The sequence below is a fragment of the Acinonyx jubatus genome, chromosome D2 (assembly GCF_027475565.1).
Source record: "Acinonyx jubatus isolate Ajub_Pintada_27869175 chromosome D2, VMU_Ajub_asm_v1.0, whole genome shotgun sequence".
Lineage (NCBI taxonomy): Eukaryota > Metazoa > Chordata > Mammalia > Carnivora > Felidae > Acinonyx > Acinonyx jubatus.
The window spans coordinates 2717023-2732004 of NC_069393.1; the positions used below are offsets into that span (position 1 = coordinate 2717023).

At 45.1% G+C, this 14982-nt stretch overlaps 1 protein-coding gene and 1 long non-coding RNA gene across 9 annotated transcripts in view; one reads left to right on the forward strand and one right to left on the reverse strand.

Annotated features, from left to right (window-relative positions):
* DISC1 (DISC1 scaffold protein) overlaps positions 1-14982 on the forward strand; it is a 353788-nt gene that overhangs the window by 103734 nt on the left and 235072 nt on the right. For 7 of the 8 annotated variants that reach the window (XM_053207444.1, XM_053207445.1, XM_053207446.1 and 4 more), the window contains 2 exons: positions 6252-6381; positions 11006-11241. In XM_053207444.1, the coding sequence (XP_053063419.1) occupies positions 6252-6381; positions 11006-11241 (366 nt within the window). The remainder of the gene's footprint in view (positions 1-6251; positions 6382-11005; positions 11242-14982) is intronic. The other variant, XR_008292258.1, reaches the window with a different exon arrangement.
* Positions 1828-5525, reverse strand: LOC113595834 (uncharacterized). Its single transcript, XR_003416450.2, has 3 exons — positions 5369-5525; positions 5208-5265; positions 1828-2347 (listed from the first exon to the last, which is right to left on the reverse strand). It is a non-coding gene; the product is annotated as an uncharacterized LOC113595834 (long non-coding RNA).

Here is a 14982-nt window from a genome sequence, read left to right on the forward strand (position 1 = left end):
ACACTCACAAAAGCCACATGGTGCGTGGGGTTGCTGGGAAGAGAAATGTTCTTACTGCTTTCAGTGGCGTAGGACCTTATTTTCCAAACGGGTTTATCCTTTAACTGGCTAGTGGAAAAGACACAAGGAGAAAGGCCAGGATTTTTCCAGCACTGGGCAGCCCCAGATGGGGGCCTGCTTGAAACCCGGCAGCGGAGGGTAGGGTCTTAGAGACCCCGAGTCCCTGTTGGCACCCAGGGCTGTTCTAACATTCCAACCCTCGTGTTTTTAATTCTTGCCCCTCAGGGACTTGCTCATTTTACATACTGATTAGTTTATGGCAGCAATGCTAATTTGCACTGACATTAGGGATTACACATTGAGAATTATTAAATATAAAGGGAACAACACGGTAGAAGGAAGAGGGAGCCTGGCTCAGAGGACTGAACATCTGAACAACAGACACCTGTCCCTGGCTTCATTACTGAGCCACAGCGTGTCCTGGGGCCGCCACTCAGCCATCTATGGATGGCTTTCTATACTCAGAGTCAAAGAGTGCGAGACAGGGAGATGAGTTTTGGTTAATCACAGGGGCTTTTCTTATGGCTTTAGTAATGAATGTGATTAACAATAATATGGAGAATTCCCAGTTACCCACCTGTAGCGCCTCTGTAGCTAATTTTCAATTCTATGTTGATTTCCTTCAATAACTCCCAGCCTGACCCAGATGGTATCTATTTAGGAAATTCAGGAAACTGTTAATATTTGCATAAGCAGAGCAAATTGGGAAATAAACTAGTGCAAAGAAATGATCCAATGAAATAGAAAGCTGAATATAAACAACTTCTGGATTTCCTAAGGCCACGGACTCATGAGATCATTGAACAAATATTTGCTAAGCCCCTACTCAGTGCAGAGCACAAGATGAGGTGAGTTCTTTCCCCTCCTGAGGCTGTCAGTCTGGAGCACGTGGCTGCGAGACAGGCCAAGACTCTGGAGCCCAGAGGGGGAAGCACATCCCATTCCCATGGACGTCAGTAGTTGGTGATGGTTTTGTTCCAGAGACTTCCTCTTCTGATACGTGTAAAGATCCTTGGGGACATTTCATCTGTAATCTTCACTGTGTAGGACCGTGTGCCCACTGGACATGCATCCAGAGATCATTTTCCCGATGCAAACACGACACACGAGGGACGGCAAACAGCAAAGTTCTCTGAGGGCCGAGGGGTTCTGCCTCCTTCTTCCTACTTGGTGCGAGGGTGGGGCCTGCGCTCAGTAGGTGCATGGCGTTCATTTGTTGAATAAACTGATTAGGACCCTCGTAATCAGCCATATAGGGAAGGCATCATCATCCTCACCACCTTCCTCATTTTAAAAATGAGGAAGGTGAGGTTCAGAGGGCTTTAATGAATCCAAGGACTCGTGGCTAGAAAAAGGCAGAACTAGGACTCAAAGTTCACCTTCCTCCCCGTGCTGAGCCCTCCCTTTCATTCTCAGCTGGGCCTGCTGGGGAGCAAGCAAGGGGACTTAATCTGTGGGTGTGGGTGGCGTGTGATTAGAAGAAGCCAGGAGGAAACAGAAGTTTATAATCTTGCCGAGAGCCTAAACGGCATCAGGTTGTCCAGGAAAGGACTGGGAAGGGGGGGATCAGCCGGATGCACCCCTGACCCCTGGACTCTGCTGTTTGTTCTCATTGTGACTGAGAGCAAGTCACTGAATGCCCCTGACACCTGCTTCCTCAGTGGCAAAACTCTAATAATAATACTTCCTCTTAGGTCTGTAAGGAGAAGTGAGTGTGACAAAAATGATAGTGTCTGGTGCACAGAAAATTCTCAACTCATACTAGTTTGTTTTATTATGATCAGCCTAAGCATTTTTATTACAACGACTCCTGTAATTTGCCTTCAAGCAGATGAATCAGAGAGTAACAGGTCTTAAAATAAATTTCTAAATTGCGTGGTCTGTTACAATAAGCAGTTTTCGAGATTATTCAGAGAATGTGAATCTGTGTCAGGCCCAGGAATACGAGGAGGGTTCCCTTTTCTGTAGCTTCTGTTTCACAACTTAGAAAAGCTGAGGTGACTTATTTTCTACCATTGTTTCCAGAAATATCAGGGCTGCAGTGCTTGGTTGGCTCCCTCATTTGTAAATGCCACGTTAAGATTGAGGAAGTGGGAGACTCACTTCCACCTTTCAACTCCTAGAGTAATAAGCTTGAGACCTGGGTTGAGCATTTGTCCATTGCCTTATATTTTCCTTTCAGTGTGTGTCTCCCCTGCCCTGGGCAGGAACCAAGTCTTCTTTACTGTGGGGTCCCTAGCACCCAGCACAGTCCATGGCACATAGTGGGTGAGCTTGATGGCGTTTGCTTTTTCAAGATGTTTGAATGAAATGGGGTAAGAGTGAAAGGAGATGAACAAAGAACAAACACATGTTAGGATCGGTTACTCATTTTCTCCTACCTCCCTGCCTTCCTTTCGTCCTCCCTCCCTCCCTCCCTCCCTCCCTCCTTCCTTCCTTCCTTCCTTCCTTCCTTCCTCCCCCTTCCTTCCTTTCTTCCTTCCTTCCTTCCTCCCCCTTCCTTCCTTCCTTTCTTCCTTCCTTCCTTCCTCCCCCTTCCTTCCTTCCTTTCTTTCTTCCTTCCTCCCTCCCCCCTTCCTCTTCCTTCCTTCCTTCCTCCCCCTTCCTTCCTTCCTTCCTTCCTCTTCCTTCCTTCCTTCCTTCCTTCTTTCCTTCCTTCCTCCCCCTTCCTTCCTTCCTTCCTTCCTTCCTTCCTTCCTCCCCCTTCCTTCCTTCCTTCCTTCCTCCCCCTTCCTTCCTTCCTTCCTTCCTTCCTTCCTTCCTTCCTCCCCCTTCCTTCCTTCCTTCCTTCCTCCCCCTTCCTTCCTTCCTTCCTTCCTCCCCCTTCCTTCCTTCCTTCCTTCCTTCCTTCCTTCCTCCCTCCCTCCCTCCTTCCCCACTTCCCCTTCCTTCCTTCCTTCCTTCCTTCCTCCCCCTTCCTTCCTTTCTTCCTTCCTTCCTCCCTCCCCCTTCCCCTTCCTTCCTCCCTCCTTCCCCACTTCCTCTTCCTTCCTTCCTTCCTTCCTTCCTCCCCCTTCCTTCCTTTCTTCCTTCCTTCCTCCCTCCCCCCTTCCCCTTCCTTCCTCCCTCCTTCCCCACTTCCTCTTCCTTCCTTCCTTCCTTCCTTCCTTCCTTCCTTCCTTCCTTCTTCCTTCCTTCCTTTCTTCCTCCCCCTTCCTTCCTTTCTTCCTTCCTTCCTCCCTCCCCCCTTCCCCTTCCTTCCTTCCTTCCTTCCTTCCTTCCTTCCTTCCTTCCTTCCTTCCTTCCTTTTTGAATATAGCTGACACACACTGTTACATTAGTTCAGATATACAACTTAGTAATTTGACAAGTTTATACTGTATGCTGTGTTCACCACAAGTGTAGCTACCATGTGTCTTGTTCCATGGCTGTGACAATATCATTGACTCTGTTCCTTAGGCTGTGCCTTTTATTCCGGTGACTTACTCATTCCGGAACTGGAAGCCTGTATCTCCTTATCACCCATTTCACCCAAACCCCCACTCCCAACCTTCTGGCAACCATCAGTTTGTTCTCTGTATTCATAGGTCGTATTCTGGTTTTTGTCTATTCATTGAATATTTACCCAGAGAAGATGAAAATACTAATTTAAAAAGATACATGCATCCCTCTGTTTATTGCAGCATTATTTACAGTGGCTAAGACATGGAAGCAACCTCAGAGTCCATCAGGAGACAAATGGATAAGGAAAACGTGGCACATGTGCATGTGCATATACATGGTGGAATATCATACAGCCATAAAAAAGAACGACACTGTGCCATTTGGGACAATGGATGGACCTAGAGGGTATTATGCTAAGTGAAATAAGGGAAATAAACTAGACTAAGAAAGACAAATACCATGTAATTCCATTCATAAATGGAATCTAACAACGAGTTGTTTTCTTTCCGAGAAACGTGGAGGGACTGAGACCCTGTGTGCATGCACAGATGAGAACATGCAGCTTTGTGCTCCTACTTGCTGAATCCTGAAGTCGGTATGCATGTGCAGGCTAGGTACAGCTCTCTGGAAGGAGATCCCGAGGGAGGGGACAGGTGTACTTTATGCCTTTGACTGTCTGAAGGTATCGATACCTGCTTTCCCACAGGGGATGACACCCTTGATCATTAATGTATGAAATATGATTGATTTCAAACACAGACATGTCTGTTTTGTCCAAGGGCTACAACAGACAGGTTGGCTATGTTAAAATATTGAAGTAAACAGTATAGCTACTTAGTGTATGTGGTAGAAAACATTTCCATTATGGTGTTAAAAATAACATACGTTTACTAGAGAAAACTTAGAAAATCAAAGATGGGCCAAAAGAAGAAATTCCACCACTCAGAGGTGAGAGCTGATAACATTTTGGTGGATATTTTCCTTATCTTTTATATACATGTGTTTTTTTTTCTTACAATAGTTGTTTCATATTATACATATTATCATAATAGCTGCTTTGAAAAAAGTGATCATTTTCCATGGGGTTACATCTTCTTTGGTGACCTAATTTTAGTGGCTGCACAGAGTGACTGCCATTGTTGACTGCTCTGGTCCTCGTTTGGGGTACAATTGTGTGTGTTCAGTTTTGGGCTGTTAAAAAATGTATTTTTGCAGTCAATCTTTGTGCACATCTGTGATCATTTACATATGATGAATTCTTAGGAGTGGGAATATAGGATCCAAGTTATATTATATTTTATGCTAAATTCTTATTCCCTTCCCTCACCAAACAATCATGGTTCCTGGAAACCTTTGCCAGTTAGGTGAAAAATGATATTTTATGTTGTGTGAATTTGCACTGAAAAGTATTTTTGATGGTAAACATTTTCCTTGACTCTTTGTAATTCCTTTGTTTGAATTTCTGATTGACGTGTTCGTCTTTATTCTTCTTGGTTTGATAGAACTCTTGAAATTAGCAATATTTTTCCCTTTTCTGATTCCCGACCGGCAATATTTTCCCCAGCTTGTTGTTTGCCTTTTAATTGTAGTTGGTGGTGTTTTCCTAGACCGTAGCCTCCTTGAATGGTTGACATGGGTTTTCACTTAGGGTATATATATATTTTTCTGTCCAACTGCATTGAGCCAGAAATTGAATACTTTAAGGACGAATTTGTCATCCTTTAAGGACAAATGTCTGCAAGACCCTTACAAAGGCAACTCACCAGCATGAGCTCAAGCCTATGCTGCGTTTCCCCCAGCTTTGACCAAATGTGTCAACTCCTGCAGGAAAAAGACACAGAGCCAGATTTTAAGTGGGTTTTGACAGTCTTTCAGCAAACCTTTTTGAGAAGCTCTGACCCAGGCATCTGCAAACCAGTCATACCTCTTCTTAATCTCCACAGCCTGGAATTTGGCTCTGGACGATCAAGTCAGTGCTGTCCAATAAAACATAATGCAAACCACAGGCACGATTTCAGATTATCCAGTAGCCACACTAAATAGAAGAAGAAACAGGTGAAATTAATTTTACAAAATATTTAATGCAACCCAATACATTGAAAATATTAGCATTCCAACCTGTAACACAAAAAAAATATTGAGATATTTTTGCCCTCTTTAAGTCTTTAAAATCTGGCGTGGGGGTGCCTGTCTGGTTCAGTCGGTAGAGCCTGCAACTCTTGATTTTGTCAAGGTCTTGAGTTTGAGCCCCATGTTGGACATGGAGCCTAATTAAAAAACAAAAATATCTGGGGGCGTATTTTACAATTTCAGCACATAGCACACAGGACTAGGGGCCATGGTACTGGACGATGCAGGTGTAAAACAGTCTGGCTATGGGTGAAAAAGCAAAAGCCCCAACAGATTGCAATTAAAACAGAAACTTACATTAGGGACCTCATCCCTATGACCTGCCTAAGTGTGAGAACAGCTGGTGGCCACTTGGTGAAATTTCTCTCTCTCTCTTTTTTTTTTTAAATTTTAGAGTGAGAGAAAGAGAGAGCATGAGCAGGGGAGGTGGGGTGGGGAGAGAGAGAGCGAGAGAGAGAGAGAGAGAGAATCCTAAGCAGGCTACACCCTGAGCGCAGAGCCCGACGCAGGGCTTGATCCCACGATCCTGGGATCATGACCTGAGCCGAAATCAAGAGTCGGACGCTCAACTGACTGAGCCACCCAGGTGCCCCTGAAATTTCTTTCTCTCAACATTTTGTAGATCTGGGGATTTCAGCTTCTCTACCTCTGTACCAATATGCATGTTTTACTTTAAGGGCCAGCAGTGACGGCGCCCAAGCCCTGCTCAGAATGGAGCCAAAGCGGTTCGAACCCACTGCCCAGGACGCCCTGCATGTGTCCATCACTAGACGAGACTGGCTTCTTCAAGAAAAGCAGCAGCTGCAGGTAAGCAGGTGAAGAAGAATCTTCAGGAAATAGGCCAGCATTTTTCTTACCCATTTAAGCCACATGGGGCAGGGCGGATCTTTGCTTTGCTTGAATGTAGCAATTAGAGCTTTGGCCGTCCACCCGTGAAGTACAAAAGGGAGAGATGGGTGGAGATGGCTGGAGGGCTTGTAGGAATCTCATTATCTACTAGGGGTTTGAAAGCTCAGTGGTGTTTGTGCCTGTTTTCGATATTCCTCATTACCTTTTGAATACGCTTTCCTTGTCTGCCAGGCCAATTTGTCACCTCTTATCATTTTGACCTTTACGAGGTTCTTTTGAAAAGCAGGAAGAAATCCGTGCTATGAAAATCCTTTATGGAAAATCGTATCCAGTTAGGACTGTAAGGAGCAGCTGTTAGAGGGCAGAGTTGTAAGTAGGGACTGGGCAGGCTGGCATGTCTGGGAAAAGCTGGCGGGCATTGCATGTCCAGGTTGGCCCAGAGCAGTTGGCCAGGGGCTTTAGAAGTATTGGAGCAGCACTGACTTAAAGGCAAGAGGCAATCAGGAGGTTGAAAGCTCCTCTACCCCCACCTTAAAGCTGGGTCCACAACTGTTGGAACCTGGAGGCTTTGAGGCAGGAATGGAGAACAAGAAGGAAGCATCCATTGAAGGCATCTGGACTTCCAGAAAGAGCATGGGTCTTTAATACCCGAGAATTAATCTTGGTTTAGGCTCTAAATAACAGAATGAATTTAGATCAGTTTATGGGGCTTGGACAAGTTACTGGACCGCCCTCCTCCCATCCCCACTCCCTCATGCAGGGTATTCTTGTTATCTGAGTTTGCCCACCCAGATCCCCAAAATAGCAAGGTGGCAAAGGGAAGCAAAAGTCATCACAATTTGAAAATATTCTCCAATAAACTGAATGCTTATATATTCAATGAGCATTACCACAAAAGTTCGGGTGAAAATGTGAAATCTTGTTTTTGGTTTTGAAGAATATGTATCAGTTAACGGTCTACATAATTCCTGCTGATGTCAGAGTGTACAGAAAATAATTTTAGCTCGGGATACTTAGTGTTTGAAGGGAATGTTCTTGGCAGAACTCTGGGGGAGAGGTGGATATTCATTCAGCAGGTATTTGAATGCCTCCTCTGTGCCAGATACTGTTTGAAATGCTTAGGATTGAATGCTTAGGGTGAAGTTGATGTTCTAGTAGGGGTGGGCGTGGGGAGATACATAAGAAATGGCAAACATAATAAATACCTAAATTATCTCCTTACCCTGTTGTAGGGTGGTAAGAGCTATCATGCGTAGGCTAAGGTCAACTCATTGAACAGTGAGATTAAAGCAGAGGGAACAGCCATGTGAAGCCTGCAGTGTGGATGTGCCTCCTGTATGCAAAGGGCAGCCAGGAGGCCAGGCTAGGATAGAATGGTGGAGGAGAAGGTCAGGGAGAAAAGGGATCTTGCAGGGCCTTGCACACCTTTGTAATCACTTGAGCTTCTCTCTGACTGGAATGTGGAGCCATTGGAGGGTTCTAAGCAGTGAAGTGACATAATCTGATCCCATTTTAAAGAATCACTTTGACTTCTGTGTTAAGAATAGGGTGTGGGCCGTTTGCACTGCTGGTGGGAATGCAAACTGGTGAAGCCATTCTGGAAAACAGTATGGGGGTTCCTCAAAAAATTAAAGATAGAACTACCCTACAACCCAGCAACTGCTCTACTAGGTACTTACCCAAGGGATACAGGTGTGCTGTTTCTAAGGGGCACATGCACCCCAATGGTTATAGGAGCACTATCAACAGTAACCCAAGTATGGAAAGAGCCTATGTGTCAATCGATGGATGAATGGATAAAGAAGATGTGGTGTGTGTGTGTGTGTGTGTGTGTGTGTACACACACACAATGGAGTATTACTCGGCAGTCAAAAAAATGAAATCTTGCCATTTTCAACAGCATGGATGGAACTGGAGTGTATTATGCTAAGTGAAATTAGTCAAAGAAAGACAAATATCATATGACTTCACTCATGGAATTTAAGATACAAACCAGATGAAGATAGGGGAAGGGAGGGAAAAATAATATAAAAACAGGGAGGGGGCGAAACATAAGAGACTCCTAAATACAGAGAACTGAGGGTTGCTGGAGGGGTTTTGGATATGGAGATGGGCTAAATGGGTGATGGGCATTAAGGAGGACAGTTGCTGCGGTGAGCACTGGGTGTTATACATAGGGGATGAATCACCAGATTCTACTCCTGAAATCATTATTGCACTATATGCTAACTAACTTGGATGCAAATTTTAAAAAATAAATTAAAAAACAAAGAATAGGGCATAGGGCCACTGTGAAAAAGCACAGTGAGTCTTCAGAGCATTAAAAATAGAATTACTGTGGCGCCTGGGTGGCTCAGTCTTTTGAGTGTTTGACTCTTGATATCTGCTCAGGTCGTGATGCTGTGGTCAGGGGATCGAGCCCCACATAGGACTCCACACTGAGCCTGGAGCCTGCTTGGGATCCTCTCTCCCCCCCCCCCCGCCCCCCCTTTGTGTGCCTCTTCCCTGCTGGTGCTCTTTCTCAAAATAAATAAATAAACATCAAAAAAAAAATAGAATTACCACACAATGAAGCAATTCTACTTCTGGGTAGATGCCCAAAGGAATTGAAATCAGGGCCTCAAAGAGATGTCCATAGCAGCGTTATTCACGATAGCCAAAAGGTGTCCCTCTGTAGATGAATGGATAAATCAAATGTGGTACATCCACACAATGGACTATTGTACAGACTTAAAAAGGAAGGAAATTCTGACACATGGTGCAACTTGGATGAACCTTGAGGACATGATGCTAAGCGAAATAAGCAAAAGGACAAATACTCTGATTCTACTTCTATGAGGTTTCTAGAGATTCATAGACACAGAAAGTAGAAGGGTGGTTGCCAAGGGTTGGGGGAAGGCAGGGTAATGGGGAGCTGGAGTTTAATGGGGACAGAGTTCTGGTTTATAAGATAAAACGAGCTCTTGGACAGACAGCGGCAGTCGTCGCAGAGCAGTGTGAATGTACTCAGTACCACGGAACTGGCATTAAAAGTGGTTAAGATGGGGTGCCTGGAATTTTGGCTCAGGTCATGATCTCACGGTTTTGTGGGTTCGAGCCCTGCATCGGGCTCCATGTGGACAGTGCAGAGCCTGCTTGGGATTCTCTTTCTCCCTCTCTCTCTGCCCCTCCCCTACTCACCCTGTCTCTCCCCCACTCTCTCCCTCAAAATAAATAAATAAACTTCAAAAAAAAAAATCTTAATGAGATGATTAAGGTGGTGAATTTTATGTTACATGTATTTACCACAGTTTAAAAAGAAGAAAGAAAGAAAGGAACAGGGTTTGGGCAGAGGCGGAGTTGGGGAGTTTAACTGGGAAACAATGGCAATAATACTGTAGTGTTGGACCAATGGAGACATACATTGTCTTCTTCTTAGCGTGTCTTAGGGGTGGATCTTCAGCTCCGCCTCAGAGTCTATCCCCCACCCCCTACTGGAAGTGGGGTCAGGAGGTTGCAGTTGTAGGTGATCTGTACCTTGGGTTTAAGAAAACGTGGATAAGAGCTGGGGAGGCGCCCAGGATTAGCGCTCTGCTCTTATCAGCCAGAAACCCATGCACACATCATGGGAGGGTGGTGACGGAAAGAGCTTCATTTTAAATTCAGAACACTGTGCGCTGTGAGATGATTATGTGCTCTAACACCGTGCACACAATGTGTGTTCAGTTGCCTGCTGCTTGTTTTCTTCTTTGACCTCAAGAGTGGATGATACTCTAGATTCTTTGGATTTTGGTTTGCTATATTAGTGGAAATTAAATTTACTTAATATTTTTTATGAACCTTAGACTGCATCAAACTATCTGCAGCATCCCTTTGCTCTTTCAATCTTGTAGACTTAGGAAATTGTGATTTAAAAAAAATTTTTTTTTTTAACATTTATTCATTTTTGAGAAACAGAGAGAGACAGAGCGTGAGTGGGGGAGGGACAGAGAGAGAGGGAGACACAGAATCCGAAGCAGGCTCCAGGCTCTGAGCTGTCAGCATAGAGCCCAACACGGGGCTTGAACTCACGGACCGCGAGATCACGACCTGAGCCGAAGTCAGAAGCTCAACCGACTGGGCCACCCTGGCGTCCCAGGAAATTGTGATTTTTAATCTTTCTCTACACACTAACTTTTCATGGTTGGGGACAGACCGACCAAAGACTGTCTGCTTTTCTTTTTCGGTCTGTGACCTGTGTTACCTGCTTAGTTTGTACCTCAAGCACATGACGTTTGCTGCTCTGTGTTGTAGCTCTTCTGCCCGAAAGGAAGTAAGTCATTTATGTATCTGCTTGGTTCTTCCAAGTCAAATTCCTGGCTCACCCCCCATAGTTATTTAATACTTGGGAGAGAATGTTTTTCCTTATGCCAACTAATCAGAAATACAAAGCTGGCGTGATTTTTCCACTTCAGCAAACCTCCAAAAATCTGCCTGGCTCAGAAGGGGAGCTTCACGGCTCTCATGCATATGGCTGACTTTCATTTGACGGACTCATTACCAGCAGAGCGGTTTGCCACGAGCAGGGTTAACTTATAAAATCTGGTTTCTCCGTTTTCTACAGAAAGAAATCGAAGCTCTCCAAGCAAGAATGTCTGTGCTGGAATCAAAAGATGAGCAACTGAGAAGGGAAATAGAAGAACAAGAGCGGCTGCTCCCGTGGCAGGGCTGCGACCTGGCCGCCCTGGTGGGCAGGCTGTCCCTGGGCGAGCTGCAGGAGGTCAGCAAGGCCTTGCAAGACACCCTGGCCTTAGCCAACCAGATTCCCCTCCATGCAGAACCACCTGACGCCGTAAGGAGGTATTGATTTCCTAACTGACTTCGGATCACTTGCCTCCTTGACCTGTTTATGGGATTGATGCTGCCTGCTGTCCCTCATACACAAGAATTTTCTGAGCAGGGCTGTAGTTTTTCAGCAGAAGCACTATCATTATTTTGAACAGGAGAACTCTTCATTGTGTGGGGCAGACCTGAGTATTTCGAGGTATTTTACAACCTGGCCAGCAACCCAACCTACTAAATGCCCATATTCCTTCCCATTCTACTGTGTACTGAGTTATCCCCAGGGGCATCTTCTCTCCCTTTGAGGTCTGTTGGAGATTCTGATGCCAGTCTTGGCTGAGGACAATCATCTGAAGAGAGGTGAACTATACTCTCCCTGAGGGCGGTGGGGGGGGTGGTGAGCCGTTAAGAGGGGGAAACTCAGTCAATGACAGTGTTTCCGTCAGGAAGAATGCATGGTTGTTAATAATAGCTAGCATTTATTGAGCGCTTACTCTTTGCCAGGCATCGTGCTAAGCTTTATGAGTTGCTTCTATTATCATATTTACTTTATAGATGAGGAAAACAAAGTTCAAGGTTAGCAATTTGCCGGAAGTCCCAATAAGAGGCAAAATTGATACTTAAGCTGCTGTCTGTTCCTTCTCAGCCGAGTTTCCTATCTGTTTCCTGTGGAGTGAGAATCTTGCCTGTATTCTGTATTGTGCAGTGCCCACAAGAGGCACTTCACTGTCTTATACTTCAATGTCATGTTCCTATTTTGGTGAAAGACAGAACTCGCACATCCACGTGCTTTAGATAAAAAGCCGAGGAGTGCCCGGATGAGTATGCAGCTGGGTAGTGAGGTCTGCAAGTGCTGTGGATGTCGAGCAAGGGGGGCGATTCGTGTTCTGCTTCGTTGGTTTGCCGGAGACAGTGCTTCATAAAACTAACCGCCTGTCGTGGCTGAGAACATGGACTCCGCCATCTGATTATCCTCACTCAGCCACGTGGCAGCTAGAATCCTTTATTATTTGGGGGAGGGGATGATAATAATAACGCCTATGTTACAGGGCTGTTATGTGGACCAGCTGCTAACACATATAAAGCTCTTATAGCAGTTTACTATGGTTACCGCTTATCGTTTTTTTTTTCCTAAATATTTTAAATATTTTTTATTTTTTTATATATATAGAGAAAGTGCAACTGGGGAGGGGGGCAGAGGGGGAGAGAGAGAGAGAGAGAGAGAGAGAGAGAGAGAGAGAGAATGAGAATCTTAAGCAGGCTCCAGGCTCAGCACAGAGCCTGGCACGGGGCTTGATCCCATGACCCTGGGATCATGACCTGAGCTGAAATCAAGAGTCAGACACTCAACTGGCTGAGCCACCCAGGCATTTGTCATTTTTTAAAACTTATTTTTTAAAACTTATTTTTTAAATATTTATTTAATTTTGAGAGAGAAGGAGAGAGAGCATGAGTGGGGGAGGGGCAGAGAGAGGGGAAACAGAGGATTCCAAGCAGACTCTGTGCTGACAGCAGCGAGCCCGATGTGGAGCTTGAACTCATGAACTGTGAGATCATGACCTGAGCCAAAGTCGGAAGCTCAACTGACTGGGCCACCCAGGTGCCCCTCCACTTGTCATTTTTATTATGGGATTTCAGGCTCCTGAAGGCCTTCAAACTGCCTGTCCCAATGTGTCTTAGACTATTCAGTGAATAATGGTCCCCTCTTATACACATATCACATCCTATCCAGCCAAGAAAAGCCAGCCCCGGATGCTGTTCTAGGGAGGTGCTCAGGACCCCTTCCAGCCCTAATACTTCCCTTCAGAATCTAACTCATGCCCACGGAGAAGAAGAAATTTGGATTGTTGCCAAATTTCAACTAAAGGAAACTGACCACTGACTATGCCACGCGCTCTCCCTCTGCACCTTCATATGTATCCTTATACTGTTGCCTCAGCCTGTAAGGATCTTTCCCACTCCTGCTTCCTGTGGAAGTCATTCTACATCTTTATGTATCCACACACACACACACACACACACACACACACACGTACATACACATACATAGGTACAAGTCTATATAATATGTATAGTATATACTTTGTATGTCATATATCATCTGTATGCATATAGTAACAGGTGCATTGTATTATACATTATATGCATGTATCATGTGTAATGCATAAGATGACATATCCATGCGAATTTATTATTCTCTTTACACATGCATATATTTACATGTGAGACTTAAAATGATCCCTTTTTGGTCCTGCCATCCAGATGTGTCCTACTTATTTCTCCTTTTGCTTTTAACAGCACAGAGATTTCTTATATGCCTCTCTTCTCTCCCGGAAGCTGATGACTCTTTGCGGGACGGACCTGGGGCGTGCTTAACTTAGAATCCGCTGCAGTGTGGCACAAAGCCTCTGTGTTTTGAGCTGAATTCATGGGCAGCACCCTTGAGGGTGTGTCCTGGGCCTGTACAGAGATGCAGAGGACGTGCTTTCTCACACACTAATTCGTGGTGATCAGAGTATCCCGGTTTGGCAGGTGGGCCACCCTCCTTGTCGGCATGTTACAGACGAAGATGCAAAAACTCCAGAAGTTTTCCTGGTGATGCAGCTGCTAAGAGACCTTGTATACATCCACAGCGGCCGTGGCGTCCGAACCAATAAAAGACAGTCTCTTTCCAGAGCTCCAAGGAAGTTATTTCTCTTCGTGTAAAACAAGGATCCCCATGGTACAGTAGGCTGATAGAGCGGGGCCCCTAGCTTGGATCCTCTCATTTCTAGTCTGTTATTCTGCCCAAGTTCTCAGCCTGGGATGTTCATCAGGAGCTCAGAGCACTGCCGGCACTGAGCGGAGTTTTGTGTTGCTGGAGGGTGACCACCCTGGGGCATCACATAATCTGGATGACCCTTGGCATCTCCTTTATTTACTCAGAGGTACAGGCAGGCTCCTCCCTGCCTTAGGGCAGTTTGGGGTGTGTAGGTACAGGTTTTGACCCATCAGCTTCCTTTCTTCCACACTAGGGAGGTGAGGCTTCACACTGTTCCTGGCCAAAAATATTAACTGGAAAAATCATTGTTATTATGTGGGCTTTCCATTTAAGAAGGAAGTCACACCTTTTCCAAGCTGATGGGCTGCAGCATGGACTCCCAGAAATGGAGAAGTTGAAAGGAGCCAGCGTGCAGTCATATGGCTTCATAGATCAGAGAGTGCTTGGTCTAGTATTTTTAACTAATTGTGCATGATCCTGTTAACTTAGTTTTTCCTATGAGATACTGGTTTTCTTTTAGAAGATGTTGACTTGGGTGGGGTTGGGGGGGCGGGCATATCTCATAGGAACCCAAGCCAGAAGAATGGATCTTCCGTGCATCAGTAGCTTTGTTGACAAACATCTTTGTTTTTTATGAGAAGAGTTTCTTCTTAGGCCAGATGGGGAGATGCTGACAAATTGTGAAATAGGCCAATCTTGAAGTCTTACGAAGACAAGGTGTAGCGACTGGTATTGTTACAAATATCTGGAGAAACAGACCACTCAACATCACAGCTGTTATCATCATCACCGGTGAAGATTTTTCATAGAGACCAGCTCAGAACCCAGGGTGCTGTCTAGGAAGAAGCTGTTTCTGATTTACTCAACTCAGTAATGTGCAAGTTCAAAGGGAAGGATATGCTTCTTTCCTGGATAAACTACACATTCAGCTTGAAAAGGAACTAGGATAGCAATCGGCATTTCTGAGAAAATCACTGGTGGAGACTGCGTGCTTGCAT